At 37.7% G+C, this 16,848-nt stretch overlaps 1 protein-coding gene and 1 long non-coding RNA gene across 2 annotated transcripts in view; one reads left to right on the top strand and one right to left on the bottom strand.

The window, feature by feature from the left end:
* Positions 1-15,599, top strand: part of PKP2 (plakophilin 2) — an 82,437-nt gene extending 66,838 nt beyond the window's left edge. Inside the window, exons 10-13 of the mRNA XM_014865993.3 lie at positions 5,629-5,782; positions 10,781-10,970; positions 13,493-13,580; positions 13,729-15,599. Coding sequence (XP_014721479.2) covers positions 5,629-5,782; positions 10,781-10,970; positions 13,493-13,580; positions 13,729-13,797 — 501 coding nt within the window. The 3' untranslated portion in view covers positions 13,798-15,599. The remainder of the gene's footprint in view (positions 1-5,628; positions 5,783-10,780; positions 10,971-13,492; positions 13,581-13,728) is intronic.
* On the bottom strand, positions 12,633-13,459 carry LOC139041525 (uncharacterized). Its single transcript, XR_011496824.1, has 3 exons — positions 13,342-13,459; positions 12,905-12,961; positions 12,633-12,746 (listed from the first exon to the last, which is right to left on the bottom strand). It is a non-coding gene; the product is annotated as an uncharacterized lncRNA (long non-coding RNA).
* Positions 15,600-16,848: the final 1,249 nt, after the last annotated feature.

Below are 16,848 nucleotides of genomic sequence, written 5' to 3'. Positions count from 1 at the left end.
ACAGACACTCTCTTAGTAACTCCTAGCCAACTTAAAAGAAAATGTCAGAAATTAAATTGCTCTATGTGTGTATATGTGTTTAAACTCACTCTGCTCTGAATACGGTTCACCATGAGCTAACCCTTTCAACTTGGATTGTAGCATCTTCCATTCCAAGATCTCTCATGGAATCCAAACAGTCTGGAGATGTTTCCATGGACCTGAGAATACAGGGATATTTGTGCCACTTAAGCTCTGAGTATGAGTATATTACCTAGATCCCAAGTTCTTTCATTCATTTGTTAAAGAAACATTTTTTGAGCTCCTACTATATAACAGGCACTAGCCTAGTGCTAAGTATATAGCGGTGAGTAAGGCAAAAATCCCTGTATGTCGTAATAGTCAAGTTGGGATAAATAAACAAACAAACAAACAGAAATGTAAGAGGCTAAGAGATACCAAGTCCAAAAGGAACCCCAGCAAGAGGGGAGATATCTTCATAACTGTCCTAATTGTGTCAAGGCATTTAAAATCATACCTGACCTCAGACTAGTCCAGGCCCCCAAAAGGAGGCCTACACTGAGCTGGTATTGATCCGTATTCAAGGGTGTTAGAGTTGAACTTGATTGAAGATTTATAAGCGGAAATTTAGCAGAATAGGATAATGATCTGAGGACCCTTTATTCTTTTAAGTTATGAGATGCTTTTTATTAAAATTTTGACTTATATGTGTATCCTTTCCAGTTATTACTTTTCCTAATTTTGTTGTGCTTAGATGGTGTGATAAAAATACTTGGTTTTATAATTTCTCAAGGGAATTTTTGAATATAAAAACTTGAAAAGCAGGCCATTAAACATAGTTCCAGGAAATATCCAGTCCATTAACCATGTGTTCATAACTGAGATAGCATCAAACAAATGGCCTTATACCTTAAATGGCAAAGAACCTAAACTGAAATAAATAGCTTTGCAAAAGATAGATTATATAATTTAAGTATAGAATTGTGACAGTGATTTTTAGTCAGCAAAGCTACATTAAACTTTATTAATTTGAATACAGTGGTCATTCTAATAATAAATAAGAGAAAGAGATGGATTGATAAAATTTATCCAGTTAGCAAACTCTGTAAGTATAATATAAATTAAAGTATAGATTTATAAGTACAGTATAAACCAAAAGTACAATTTAAATTAAAAGATTAAACATTCAAAAGTTAAAAGTCATTGAAATGAACAGTTTTCAAGTTTCTAAAACACTTTAATGGCACTTACTTTGATAACCATTGGAAAAAAACAAAGTGTATCCCCTACCTCACACCTTACCCAAAAATCTGTTCCAACAGCAATGAGGTTCAAATGTGAAAGGGAAGACAATAAAGCTTCTAAACAATAACGTGGAAGAATATCTTCATGATCTGGAATAGGGAGAGATTTCTTAAAAGTAGTCAGAAAAAGCACTAGCCATAAAGTAAATATTTTATAAATTGACAACTTTAAAATTACTAGCTTATGTTATTATACTATCAAAAGACATTGTTAAGACACTGTGGGGGCCGGCCCAGTGGCACAGCAGTTAAGTGCACACGTTCTGCTTCTTGGCAGCCCAGGGTTTGCTGGTTCGGATCCTGGGTGCAGACATGGCACTGCTTGGCAAAAGCCATGCTGTGGTAGGCGTCCCACATATAAAGTAGAGGAAGATGGGCATGGATGTTAGCTCAGGACTAGACTTCCTCAGGAAAAAGAGGAGGATTGGCAGAAGTTAGCTCAGGGCTAATCTTCCTCAAAAAAAGACACTAAAGGGGCCGGCCCGGTGGCACAGTGGTTCAGTTTGCACGTTCCACATCTCAGCGGGCTTGAGTTTGCCGGTTCGGATCCCGGGTGTGGACATGGCACTGCTTGGCACACCATGCTGTGGTAGGCGTCCCACATATAAAGTAGAGGAAGATGGGCACAGATGTTAGCTCAGGGCCAGGCTTCCTCAGCAAAAAGAGGAGGACTGGCAGTAGTTAGTTCAGGGCTAATCTTCCTCAAAAAAAATATATATATATGGGAAAAAAAAAGACAAACCACAGAGTGGGAAAAGATTTTTGTAACATATATAAGTTACAAAGGTTGGTATCTAGAAAATATAAAAAACTCATGAAGTTAACAATAAGAATATAGACAACCCAATATAAAAATGGACAAGAGGGCCAGCCCCGGTGGTGTGGTAGTTGAGTTCAGCGTGCTCTGCTTTGGCAGCCCAGATTCGGTTCCAGGGCACGGACCTACACCACTCATCTGTCAGTGGCCATGCTGTGGAGGTGGCTCACATGCAGAAAGAGGAAGATTGGCAATGGATGTTAGCTCAGGGTGAATCTTCCTTAAAAAAGTAAATAGAGACTTTAATGGGCACTTCACAAAAGATAAGATAGAAATAGTCAATAAACATTTGAAAAGGTGCCCAACCTTATTAATAATCAGGAAAGTATGAATTAGAAGTGCTATTTGTAAACGGTTGACTAACTACTTCACAGTCATTCTCATATATTTCCTAAAGCTGGAATTAAAAAATCTCTCTTTGGTAAATCTGATTATTTTTCTTATTGAGTAAATTCTAACGACCATCCCACTTCAGCCTCTCCCATTTTCCTCAATAAGCGAGAATTACTAAGACTGCTCTGCTTTCCCCTAGTTGAGCAAATGTCGTTTGAGGATCCAGACTTCATTTAGAGTTGCATTTTCTGGTGATCATTTTTATATACAAACATCGAACTCTTTATTATCTATAAGAATATATCATTAAATGGTATAGTATGATATACATACAAAGCAAGATTTTAGTTTTAAAAACATCTCATGTTTTAAAAGAAAACAAATTTTTTTTATTTTATTGATTTAATTTTTTTTTTTTTTTTTGGAGGAAGATTAGCCCTGAGCTAACTGGGGCCAATCCTCCTCTTTTTGCTGAGGAAGATTGGCCCTGAGCTAACATCCATGCCCATTTTCCTCTACTTTATATGTGGGATGCCTACCACATCATGGCTTGCCAAGCGGTGCCATATCCACACCCAGGATACGAACTGGCGAACCCTGGGCCGCCGAAGTGGAACGTGCACACTTAACCACTACACCACCGGGCCAGCCCCCAAAAGAAAACAAACTTTAAGAAATAAATATCTTGTGACTTTTTAATCCATCCTTATCCTCATGAAGAACCTTCTGAGATTATAGTAAATCTTCAGGAAAACTTGATAGTATATTATTCATATCATTCAGTTCAATAATCATTTGTATAGGACCATTCAAGGCACTGAGAGAAACAAAAAAGATGGACAAATCATTTCCTCCTTGCAAGGAACTTCTGTTCTAATAGGAGAGATACGCAATTTAATATAGTTGTAACCTAGAAAATTAACGAGTAGTGGTAGGAAAGGGAGGACAGAAGATGCCAGGCTGTGAAGGACTATATGGGCCATGCTAAGACTTGTGCACATCATTCTGAAGGCAACGGGGAGTCATCACAAGGTTTAAACATGAGGTGGAACATAATCACTTTAAATTTTAGAAGGATCATTCTGGTGTAACTTTGAAATCCTCACTGGCACTTAGAAAACAGCGAGTTGACCAGCAACATTTGAGCTCCTAGGGGAGATCAGAAACCATAAATTTGCAGAAGTGCCAATCTTCAAATGCCCTATTTACTATAGCAATATTTGGTGGCCAAGTGTAAAGTCAGCTTTGCAGTTTTGGTGAGTGGGTGAAAAATAGGCTAGAGTGATAGAGTTAAGGATGTTGGAAAGATAGTATTTGATGTAATGGTTCACGTACCCTCATCTAAATAAGAAAGTTAAGGTAGGAGAGAATTGATCACTTGAGAGCAGGAAATGAAGGCTGAGGTATAAGGACTGGAGTTCCCGATGAGGCTTAAGAAGAAATATGATAGGAGTGAGGGAGAGAGAGCAAGGAGAATAGGAAGTTGTGTTCAGAGCTTGACATTGGAGTATATGTTTTCAGAGGAAAGGTGTTTCTGGGTGAACACAAGTTCCATATGACCATGGAAGTGAGTGGCTGATATGCAGAAGAGATGAAGACTATGACTTTTAGGAAGTCTATGAACTGTGAGGTAATTAATTTGGTCATCTACCATGGACAGGAGGTGGAGAAGGCTCTGAGTCAGGCTGCATAGCCTCCAGTGGATGCTGTGAAAAGACCAATAGATCTTGAGATGACAAAGAAAATGCTATGGGGGTGATACAGCTGGATGGCAGTGACTCAGAAGAGCAGAGCTTGGGCATATGTGGAAAGAAATAATTATCTAGACAGGCTATAAGGGAGATAGAGGAATGCAAAACCTACCTTCTTGCCCAAGACACAGGAATTCTACAGAATAAATAGCCTCTCTAGGTGGCTACGGGGAAGGATTCTTCTCAGAGGAGAGCAAATGGTCTAATGGAATGTTCTGTGAATTAGTGAAAGACAAATTATAATTTGTTTACAATAAAACAGATATTCTAGAACAGTAGTTATTAAACTTCTTTGAGTCATGGACATTTTGAGTGTCTAATAAAATTATGGACCCTTCCCCTATAAAAATTTATTAGAAACACAAAAGTAGCTTTAAGCACCTCCTGTCCCATCCTGAAACCTATCCTGGATCCTATATTAAAAACCCATATTCTAGAAGGTACAGTGGAGGATGTAAGAAGGAGAGCAATCTGAGGGAGACAGCGGGAAACAAGCATGTTTAGATAAGATAAACAGAGAAGATAGGCGCCTTGAAGAATGACCAAGTATTACGGGAATTTCTGGCATGGTGGCCTCAAATTAGCTTCAAATAGAAATCTAGGAAGTTGCAGACACAAGCTAAGGCACTAGTATCAGTGGAGGTTTGTTGATGCTAGGAAGGATCTGGTTGGAACTCAGATGGAAAGTAGATGGCCAGCCTAATAAGATTTGCCTCTAATGGACCTACACTTGGCCCAACAACTTGCATGTGCAGCCTCTGATACAGAGCACAGAATTACAGCTGATCTAACTAGCCGTACATGCCTTTCTTTACACGCCCAATATCTCTTTCAGAATAAACTGGTTTTTAGAAATGAGGGAGTTTATTAAAATATGTAAAATGCCAATATTTGAACAAGAAGAGACAAAAAAGATGAATAAGCCAGCAACCAGTAAATATATTGAAGTAATAATCGAAGACATCTCCCTTTAAAACTTTTGTCAGCTCAGTTGGTTTTATAGCTGAATTCTACCAAACCCACAAAGGGGAGATTGTTCTTGTATTACACAAACAGTTCAAGAAAATGGAAAAAGGGAAAACGCCACCCAACTAATTTTATGATATTAGTGTAATTTGATTTTAAAACTGATAACAGTATTACAAGAAAGGAAAAGACAGGCGCATTTTATTTATAAACACAGACGCGAACAATGTAGTAGCTAACCAAATCCAACATTGTGTTTTAAAATGCTGAATAAATTGTTTTTATCCTGAAATTAAATTGAAAACCTAATAAGAATGAAAAAGATATATCTTCAGATTGGTTTCATCACTGCTCTAGTTTTTAAAACATCTTGCTTGACTTCTGGTAATCTGCAGAAAAACTTAATATTACCATGAAGTCAAACACAATAGCACTTGTGGGACGTCTCTTAAAACAGATGCCGACGTCAGTGGCTCAGACAGTTGTCCAGAAGGAAAACGGCCTCCAGCACATCCGAAAGATGCTGCATGTTAGTGATCCAAGTGTGAAAAAGACTGCTGTGTCCCTGCTGAGGAATTTGTCTCGGAATCTTTCGCTGCAGAATGAAATTGGTGAGTCAGTAAAAGTATCTGGCTGAAATAAGTACGCAGTGAAAATACAAATGCAATAAAATGTTGTCTTTATCACATTCTTTTCACAATGGTGAACTGAAAATGTGAAGAAAGAGCAGAATGTCATAAATACACCTGGTTTTTGTGCACACAGATGTCAAGGGTGGGGTTTCTCACTGGGTCTCAAATAGGATTTTTCTTAATATCCAGCATTTTTTTGTTGTTTTTATTAACACAAAGAGAAATTTTAGACCACACTAATAATTAACAAGATAAGGAATATATTTGATGGCATAGCTCATCCCTCAGCTGTGCCAGCCAGTGAAATCTTTTGAATCCATGTAGCTGTCTTTCAGAATGTTTTCTGCATAGCCTGATTGGGACCACCCTTCTAGAACATTAAAAAACAGTCGTTGTTCACTTTAGAAACTTGGCCGTTGTTGGACTGGAAAAAAATAAATAGATAATCACACACACAAAAAGACACAAAGAAGGAGTCACTGAATATAGCAGGTTCTGCATATATGGCTTTTAGAATAAATATGATGAAACATATTTGCTCTTTTTTTTGAGAGTCTATATTATTGACAAAGATGGTAACTGTATTATGCTATCAATTAAATAATTTTTCACTCTTTTGCGTTATACCTAGAAGTATCTGATAAATGTTTGTGAATCAAGTCAAAAACTATAAAATGAGATAGTAGGAAGACAATGCTAAAATTAAGCATGCTTCAGATAAAAACTAGACTATTGGGGGTAGGCATGACGTAGTCTATACAGAAACTGATATATAATAATGTACACCTGAAATTACACAATGTTATAAACCAATGTGACCTCAATAAAATAATTTTTTAAATAATGATAAAATAAAATTAAGCATGTTTCCTAATGCTCCATTAATTAGTACTCCTGACAACTTGAAATTCAGTTTTTCATGAAATTCTACTAAAATTGTAGACAAGTTTTGGTTTTTCAATGGATCAGATTATTTTGGAATGTACACACATACAAGAGATATTGAAGTCTCTGGTTAATGTTTTAGTAACGTCATTTCCAAAGACAGCCACCAGCACAACATTGCACCAGCGGTTTCAGAGAATGGTTTTGTGCCCATTATAAATAGAGAAAGAGCCTGGAAATTTGTCACTGACTCTAAAAGAAACTTTGCCATAGGCATTCTCAGAATTATGAAACTGTGCTCCCCATTGTCTTCCGTGGACTTGTGTGCTGCACTTCAATTCAGGTGTATTGTCCTTTGAGTTTTCTTTTTCTTTTTCCAAATAAAATGTTGACTCCATCTTTAAAACATTGCCTCTAAAAATAATTGCGCTCTACACATTGTGCATGTGCCTTCAGGGCAGAAATGCTGTTGGGTCAGTTTCTATACAGTTCTCTACCTGTTGGTAAGATATAGCTGTAGCCCCACAGTTTATATAAGATAATTCCACTGATAAACCTCCCCTCATTTTAAGGACAACAGAGAGAAGTGGCTTGAGCAAGCTAAAATCAATTTTTAAAAATTCCAAATTGGCTTTGTGTCAAATAGATAATTTGAGTAAAAAGACCTGTCTTGATTCAGGGTATTAATAGCCAAGAATAAATGGAAATCAGTTTGAAATACAAGCTTTGTGCTTCTCATAAGAGATTTCTCGGCCAGGTAAAACTTTCCATGTGCTGACCTGTGATGATGTCATCACATTTTATTTAGATTTACAGAAATAAACTTGAAACATATTTTCTTTTCTTTTTCTTTTTTTTTCTTTTTTATGTTTTTTGCTGAGAAAGATTCACCCTGAGCCAACATCTGTGCCAATCTTCCTCTATTTTGTATGTGAGCCACTGCCATGGCATGGCCATTGACGAGTGGTGTAGGTCCGCCCCTGGGAATTAAACCTGGGCCACTGAAGTGGAGAGCGTGGAACTTAACCACCAGGCCATCAGGGCTGGCCTGAAACTTATATTTTCTTACAAACTTAAAGATAGGCAGCTTAGCATGGTGACAAAATATAGATCTCAGGTACAAGACATGGATCTGTATCCTACAGTGTGACCTTGCCACTCATGTCACCTTGGCTAGTCATTTAACTGATCTAAACCAACTGAGATTAGTAATCACTACCTAATAGTGTTTTTCCAAGGGTCAGATAACATGATGTACTTGCAAGCATCAGGAAGTATTTGGATAGATCTCTCGAGTCTCAGTTCACATTTCTTCAGTTACAGATGTTTTCAGACATCCAGCTAATGTCTTGGCTTTTTAAGGCATTGAGTTTAAGCATTAAAATCTCAACAATATGACATTGAGCTATAACCCTTCACTATCATGATAAGGCCTTTAATTTTTATATTTCACTATTAAAGATCCAATTTTATTTTATTTTATTTTTTAAGGTTTTATTTTTTCTTTTTCTCCCCAAAGCCCCCCAGTACGTAGTTGTGTATATCTATCTATCTATATATATATATTTTTTTTTTTTTTTTTCTTTTCAGTTGTGGGTCTTTCTAGTTGTAGCATGTGGGACACCGCCTCAGCTTGGCTTGATGAGTGGTGTTAGGTCCACGCCCAGGATCTGAACCTGCGAAACCGTGGGCCGCCAAAGCAGAGCACGCGAACTTAACCACTTGGCCACAGGGCTGGCCCCCAGAGATCCAATTTTAATTGTCCCAAAGCAAATGTATTTATTCAGGCCCACTGTGTGTGTGTGTGTGTCTGTGTGTGTCTATGTGAGTGTGTGGACAGAGAAACACCAAGAGACAAAATGACCTCCTTACTATATTGTAGTATCTAGCTTTGTCGATGTAAACAATTGGACTGCTTTTCTAAGAACAACAAACGCCATGTAAAATGTTAAAGACTCTAACGTCTCTAATTCTCACTCCTCCTCTGACATGACCCTGAGTTTCAACCTTGAGTTTCATCTACAAAAGTGGACCTTCTTGTTGGCGATGCTGAGGGAGGCGAGGTGGGACTCTCTCTGAGTAGGCATTGTCCTCGGTGTGGGCAGCCTGGGTGTCAGCAGCCAGTGCTGCAGCCTGCAGAGAGGTGATGGGGCATTTTCTGTTGGATTGTCTCAGCCTTGTTTCCTTGTCATTGACCTAAATTTCAGTGAAAGGAAAATTCATGTTCTCAAGGCCTTTCGGTCTGTGGCTTAACTTATTAAAAGGAGGAAGCCTTCTGAAAATAACTCCCATCTTTTGAGAGCTTACTACGTATGTGCAGGGTACTGGGATACAGTTAACACATACTAACTTATTTAAGCCCTTAAAACGACAGATACTATTATTATCCCATTTGACAAAGTAGGAAAATGAAGCAGGGGGAGGTTCCATAGCCTGCCCAGACCACACAGCTGTTAAATGGCAGAGACAGGACTGAAACCTGAAGAAGCGTGGCTTCAGAGGCTGAGCTCTGAGCTCTCAACACTATGTTATGATGCTTGAACAACAGTGAAAAAGAAAGTGGTCAGGCCTTTGAGCAGAAGGTGTGTCTTTCCTGTCAGTCAGGTCCAGGTGTTATCAAAAGGATGACACATCGTTCAGTGCCTTTTATTGATGCCTCTCTGTTTTAGGCATTGTGATCGATGCAAATCCAGAAATGTGTACAATGATTGTCCTCCAGGAACCCATCGCCCCATTTGGAATTCAGACAGGCTTATAGCTAATTACAATTCAGTATCATAGAGAGAAGTGCAGTTCAAGGTGCCACATAAACTCAGATGAAGAAACAATAAAATTAAGCGGAAATATTTCTTATACAACCGTGATAAACACAGCAGTGTATTAAAGAGCTGTGAGGAGCAGCAAAACAATTGAAGCATGCTCTCTGTTTTTTAAGGAGAGTCCAAAGTAGTTAGCGAGAAAGAAGAAAACATGTGAAAAGAATTATTGCAGAAAATCAAGTACATATTCATATTGCCCAAAATATACACCAGAGGACAAATTATAATGAAATCATCAAACATTAATACCTCTCTTGTTATTACAAAAAAAAAGTCTGGGGCTGGCCCCGTGGCCGAGTGGTTAAGTTTGCTCACTCCGCTGCAGACGGCCCAGTGTTTCGTTGGTTCGAATCCTGGGCGCAGACATGGCACTCCTCATCAAACCACGCTGAGGCAGCGTCCCACATGCCACAACTAGAAGGACCCACAACGAAGAATATACAACTATGTACTGGGGGGCTTTGGGGAGAAAAAGGAAAAAATAAAATTTTTAAAAAAAACGTCAAACTAAAACCCTTATAACCAAGAACTTACATAGTGAAAAAATAAATTTAAAGTAATCTCTTTCTCTTTTTTTTAATAATAGCATTATTAGTGCATTCAAGAAACTTTGGGCATTTCAGATAATTTTTTAAAATATTTTTAGGTCACCATCAATACTATTGTAGAAAAACAAGTCCTGTTATTAGTGTATTTCTTCTCAGGTTTTTTGTGTTTTTTCTCTCCTGGTATTATAATATGTATTCTTTATACAAATAAATATACTGGTTTTTCACACAGAATATTAACATAAATATTTTCTGGTTATACGTGCTTCACTGATATGTTTTGGGATGCATAATATTCTTTTCAAATGTATTTCCATTGATTATGTTCTATTATTGGAATATTTAGGCTGTTTATAATTTTTAATTTATATGTAATACTATAATAAAGATCTCTGCATAAACTTTTTCCATTTTTAAAGTGATATCTTTAGGATCAATTTCCAGAAGTGGAATTACTGAATCAAAGAATGTGAAAATTTTTAAAATTCTTGACATTTCTGTCAAATTGCTTTCTGAACAGATTTCCAGTGTACTGAGCACAGAGTATCATCTTTTTTAAAAATCTTTTCTAAATTTGAGTGTTAAGAGTGTTGAATGTTACATCTTTCATATGCTTATTAATCAATTGTGTTTCCTTTTTAAAATGTTCTTGACCCAAAATGTATTGGGATCTTGAGGCTAAGAAATAATCCTTTTCATTGTGTTCTTTCTGTTTCATAATGTAGCCAGAGAAACTCTGCCTGATTTGGTTTCCATAATTCCCGACACAGTCCCAAGTACTGACCTTCTAATCGAAACTACGGCCTCTGCCTGTTACACGTTGAACAACATCATCCAGAACAGTTACCAGAATGCCCGGGATCTTCTAAACACTGGGGGCCTGCAGAAAATCATGAACATCAGCGCAGGGGATGCGTAAGTCCTTTAGCATCTGCCAGTCAGCGGTCGCTTTCCCTACCACCACACGCGTGTGTAAATAATCCAGTTGTGAATGTCCAGTCATTGAGTACCATGGGCGACATGGCCAAAAACAGGATTGTAAAGTTGGGCTGGATCATCTGGCCCAGTCCTTGGTGACAAGGCAAGTGAAAAACTGAAGCTTCCAAGCCCAATAGTTGCCCATTCTCATCTAAAATATCCAGAGATAGTCAAACACCATAGCTTCTCTGGGTAGTGCCTTCCAGCATTTTATTCACTTGATGAATTAATTTGTTTTCCAGAGCCACGGCTGTGATTTAAGAACAGCAGAGTGTAGGCAAAGTGGGAGTCCTATGGACAGAGAATACCCTTTTCCTCACTTAAATCTGTGGAGCCAGTGTCACCACAGGTGGCTGAGAGGAAGCAGTGATAGCACAAGGAGGAGAAGTAGGAGGCAGCGTAACAAGAAATTCTTGCTTTCTCTATCACATCTGTTCCACCTCTTATTCCCTTTTGAGAATAAAAGGTTTAATGCATATGCCTTCCCGCATCCCTCTTTTTGTGTCTTTGAATTTTCCACATTTTAAAAAAACAGATGAGGAAGAGAATGAAAAACCTTGTGTAACCAAATTATTACTGTTAGTTAATTTAGAGTGATGGGATCCAAAGGGAGCACGAAGATTATTATCTTTTTCTCTTTATACAGTTCTGAATTGCTCGCCTTGTTAAATACAAGTTACTTTTGTGGATAACATAAAAGAAAAGAAATGTTATTGTAGCCGAGTTCTAATGAGCTGCAAAGCAAACAAACTTCACCTGGTGTGGACAAATGTGTGTGAGGCAGGCATGGGGGCTCTGTGGTGTCCTGGAAATGAACACGTGTCCCTTCCCCCACAATCCCACCCAGTTTAGGCCCCTGGTGCTCTGCAGCCCCGCTCTGGGAAAGCTCGCAGGGAAGGAAGACCACATTCAGTCACGTGATTAAAAGGAGCACTGGTTAAAAGGTCAGTTCCCCAAGAGCGGGGAAGGCTCACCTGTCCCCAGAGCCTGGCAGATAGCTGTTGCTCAGTCTTTGTGGAAAGAATGAATTATTGCTGCAGAATAGATCTGACCATTCCTAATAATCCTCCAAACCTCTAAGCAAATCTCCACAAGACCATATAATGTTAATTATTTGAGTATTCAGACAGAAGCAGCACATGGGAATACGCCATCACTTTTGGAAACTTCTTGTAGCTTAGCAACATATGAGGATGTGCTACTCTGTTGCCTATTTTTTGTCTTGAGTGTCCACCTGTGAGCTAGTCCTTACATGTCCTCTCTCAAACAAAAGTCAGCAAGGAGCTTCTAACTGTTGTACCTGCTTCTCTGTCCTTGCCAGAGTGTTGTATAGCTGCCCTGTAATGTATGAGCTAGCCTGGGAACCAGTTGCCATTTATAACATTTTATCTTTCAATACATGAGTTCCAAGTGCCAACTGACCAACTCATAAACAAATTTTATGAATATACAGCCCTTGCAATTTAAGAACTTTTTCCAATTTTAAATATCAGAGACCAGTAGCTTTCATGGATATATTAGTACTTTGGTTATTAGCAAGTGACTCTGAAAAGTCCATGAGGTACTATAAAAAAGTCTGTAAGATACTGATTTGACTTACCCTTCATACAAGGCTGGTATGGAAGGGAAAGGCTTTTAGCTAATGAGTGAACCCAGCCTGTGCTTCTCCATACAGCTTTGCATTCTCTATTCTTGGTTGCATGTTTACAAATCCTATGATATAAAAAATAAGTTCTTTGTTAAAAGAAAAAATTCAGCCATGTGCTAGTTCAGGTGATAGAAGAGATAGAGATCTAAGAAAGCATTAGATCCTTAGCCAGAAACGGGAGGTTTAGGACAAATTTAAAAGCTGAGCATCAAAAACTGAGTACAATGCCAAATTCAGTGGTGACTTGGTTTTATAACAGGACACATCTTCCATCTTCTCTCTATAAAAACAAAGAAATTTTGAAACTATTTTAACAAATGCTCCAATAAGAATTCATTTTATTAACTTGAAAAAATTACTCCTACATTCATAGTCACTAAGTCTAAGAGGTGTATATATTTTTCAGTCATCCTTTCCTGCATTTGTATTCTATAAATGTACATTAAAGTATACAAATATATTCTATCAATATACAAATACAAATTTTATTCTATAAATAAATTCAAAGATTTGTAAAAGTCTAAGGATGTATTCCTTATAAATATCAGGAATTTGCTCTGTAAACTATTTATTGGTTAGCACGTGCTAGTCGTTTAAAAATATTTTTTAAAAATAATTTAAAAAACAACAAGAGGGTGGCCCCTGGCCTTCAGAGCTCACCGTCTAATTCTCTTCTGATGATGAGTGGCCTAACTTAATGGATGGCTACTGAGCAACAGCAGTTAAAGAAGATTTGCGGAGCGTCCAAAGACAGCGCCCAGAAGCCTGACACATTCTCGCTGATCTCAGAGTGTCCTTTTCTTCTTTTCAGCTGTGCCTCCAACAAAGCCAGTAAAGCTGCCTCTGTTCTCCTGTATTCTCTGTGGACACACACGGAGCTCCATAACGCCTACAAGAAGGTAAGAACGCCAGAAAAACGTGTGTTGTACTTAACAGCCAGATAATCGTGGCCTTCTTGTCTTGACCCTGGTGAGAAATCACTAAAAACTGCATTTTCTTGTGTGAAAATGTTGTTGCCTTTCACATTTCTGTTTGCTTATTCCAAAGGCTCAGTTCAAGAAGACAGATTTTGTCAACAGCCGGACTGCCAAAGCGTATCACTCCCTTAAAGACTAAGGACAGTGAAGAAGCGCCCTCAGAAATGCCAGCCTCACCATTCTCAGCCACAAAAAAACCCCAAAGGAAAGCACCTATTTTTCTACTGCCCAGCCCAAGAAGCCGCAAAAAAAGCATGCCTTGTTTCTATCCTTTTCTATTTCCATGGTCCCCAGAATTCAGAAAACAAATAATCAGAGTATAATTTTATTGGTCTTCCAGAAGACTTTTGCAAGTTTGCCACCAGTAGAGACTGGCAGCGGGCTTAATTCAACCTTCTCCAAATAGTGGTCTTTGTGATCAGGGCTTACAATGCATGGCCTCCTGGAACCACAATGTGAATTCATGTGGAATGGACATTAACAGAATAAATAAGGAAGGAAGCTGTTGTATTACTAGGATTTTAAAAGTTTGATTTACATTTTTATTCCCTTTCTGGTTTCCATGTTTTGTCACTCATATGCACGTCGCTTCACCACTGAGCCACGAGTGTGTTGTCCTGCTGTGTTGAAACAGAATGGAAACGACGAGAAATATTTGAAAAGTTGTCCAGGAGAAAATTTAATGGCAAAGTTATATGTTTCTTTGTTTACTTTGTGCTTGTTTTTATCCTCTTGAATTTTTTCTCTGATTTTAAATGAGCTAATGAAATTTAGATCACAGAGCATGCATGACTGTAAGGAAAAGAAATTGAAAGAAAGTGATCATAGCAAACTTAAAAATCTTTTCCACAGGGAAAGACAACTATGGTTGTGAAATTCAATGTTCCCTCTAAACGCTGAGTAAATGCAATTTTCTGCCCAAGGAAATACGTTACCTGTAACACCACTGTGAAATGAAAATCTCTTCTGAATGGTGGCATTCAGTGTAACTATTTCCTGGACTTTTTCAGCCACTGCAATGGGCTGGTGAAAGAACAGACTCAACTCTTTAGCTACAAAAGGAAGAAAGGCTTCTCAAACAGCTGGGCCAGCCCAGGGCACTGAAGACACAGCTCATTTTAATGAATTATGTTATCAACCAGCCCAACTTTGCTCAACATTTGAAAAAATAGCACAGAGCCACTAACTCTGATGTGATCTTCCTCAAACCATTATTTTAAGTCAAGGGAACTCTATAGAAGAAAAATGAAGAAGTTATGTTGAGGAAAAATGTGTCTAGACCACCAAGAAATGGTGTGAGAGATACTAATATTTAAAAGTTGACACCATCATCTACTGAAGCGAATCTATATTGTTATTTTAACTGGGCCGTGAGTAATATTCATATAGAATTAGTCTTCTCAACTACAATTTTGTTATTATATTTTGCTTTTCTAAAAAATCTGACAATGTTTGTTATAAGAAAGTAAGAAGAGAAAAATCCTTCAGCTCCTTTTGGCCAGATAGGTGTAATAGAAAATAAATTCCCGTTTTCAGTTTGAATGTGTACGTAAGTCTTTATTATATTTAGAACTTGAAATTTTTTCCATTTTAAAAGCTCAATGAAGAAGACTTAGTTTACTAACCTAGTTCAAAATGAAATTATTTGGATACCAATTTTTAAAATACTGAAGAGAGAAATTATCTCTTTTTCCAGAGTTTTGATGATAAGCATTTGGAGTATTTATTCCTCCAGATAACTGATGTATGTTCCAGAACTTTCTGTATTTTTTAAGACATTAGTAGAATCTTCAATAATGTTACACACAAAATGAGGCAAAAATAACATTGCCTGCATTGGTATCTGTGTATATCTGATTTATTTGTATTTCTTGGTATATGTGGTATGATTGACATGACATCTGAGGATTTGACCTTATAAACTTCAACTTTAATTACTAAGGGTTTGATGCTTTGTAATTGCTTTTGTTTCTTCTCTAATTAAAATCCTAAATTCTTTACCAAGAAACACTTCCTGTAAGAAAGATGTGAGTAGCTAGTGACTAAAACATGTAAAAATGGAGAGACATACAAATGCATTAGCTATTGTTGGATTTTAGTAAATTGAGTGAGTCTGTGCCCACAAAAAGATAGACTGTGTTTGATCCCCATGTTCTGCTTTATCCACTCTGTTTACACAAACCTCACTACGTCACTATCTGTGAATACCTCTAGGGGAGGTCCTTGTGTGGTTGAACATCCATTTTGATCACAGGTCTACACACAAAATTCCTTTTTTGCCTGTGTGTCCCAGACTGTGCCCATGTCTTCAAAGGAACTGATGGGCTGAGCTGGGCCTTTTTATTTATTTGTGCTGAGTTCCAAAGGGCTGCTGCCTTGTCACAAATTCTTAATGGTCTTCTGGAAGATGGGAGGTTGCTGCCCTGAATTTCTATCACTGGAAACATTTGTTTATACCTGATGGATATAACCAAAGGGTTTTCTGACAACATGGAGAGGGGATTAACATGTCAAATGGGAAAACAAGCAGCATGAGTAGATAAACCACTTTAAAACCAATTTAATCAGCCTCTGAAGAAGCAATTCCCTAGAAGAAAAAAGGAAATGGGAAATATATATAAACTTAAATATTTATTTAATATATATATAATTTATATATACTATAGTTATAAATGAAATTTCCTCGAAATGAGATGTGTAATGAACTTACTGCAATGGAATGAGGAGGACTTTGGTATGTGTGGACTTTGAACCAAATTGCAGAAGCCTCGAATCGCAGAATCTGAGGATTAGGAGGGAATTTAGAGGGTATCTGGTCAAGTCCTCCTTGACATATCTTCTTGCAGCAGAAAAGACTCAGTTCTTATTAAAGCGACAGAGAAAAAAAAATGCCCTCCTTCAGTCAACTAATGCCCAGCATGACCCTGTAACCAGCCCATCTTAAGACTCAGTAACTGTTGCATTAAAGTATTTGTTGTGGGAAGGGAAATAGGTTAAGAAGGAAACAAACTTTTCAAAATAAAATTCTACTTTAGTTTAACGTTTTAGTTTATAGGGATGCTGACAGTTGCATCTCTTGTGAAATAAATGTCAACCTCTTAAGGACTATAAGAAAAAGGAAAACTCTCACTTTTTATGATATATTCAGGAAAGAGAGATCAAAATGCCACACGTTGGCAGAAGAGTTGTT

The sequence above is a fragment of the Equus asinus genome, chromosome 22, assembly GCF_041296235.1.
Source record: "Equus asinus isolate D_3611 breed Donkey chromosome 22, EquAss-T2T_v2, whole genome shotgun sequence".
NCBI lineage: Eukaryota > Metazoa > Chordata > Mammalia > Perissodactyla > Equidae > Equus > Equus asinus.
Note: the sequence above shows the minus strand (reverse complement) of the source record. Positions and strands in the feature narration are given on the sequence as shown.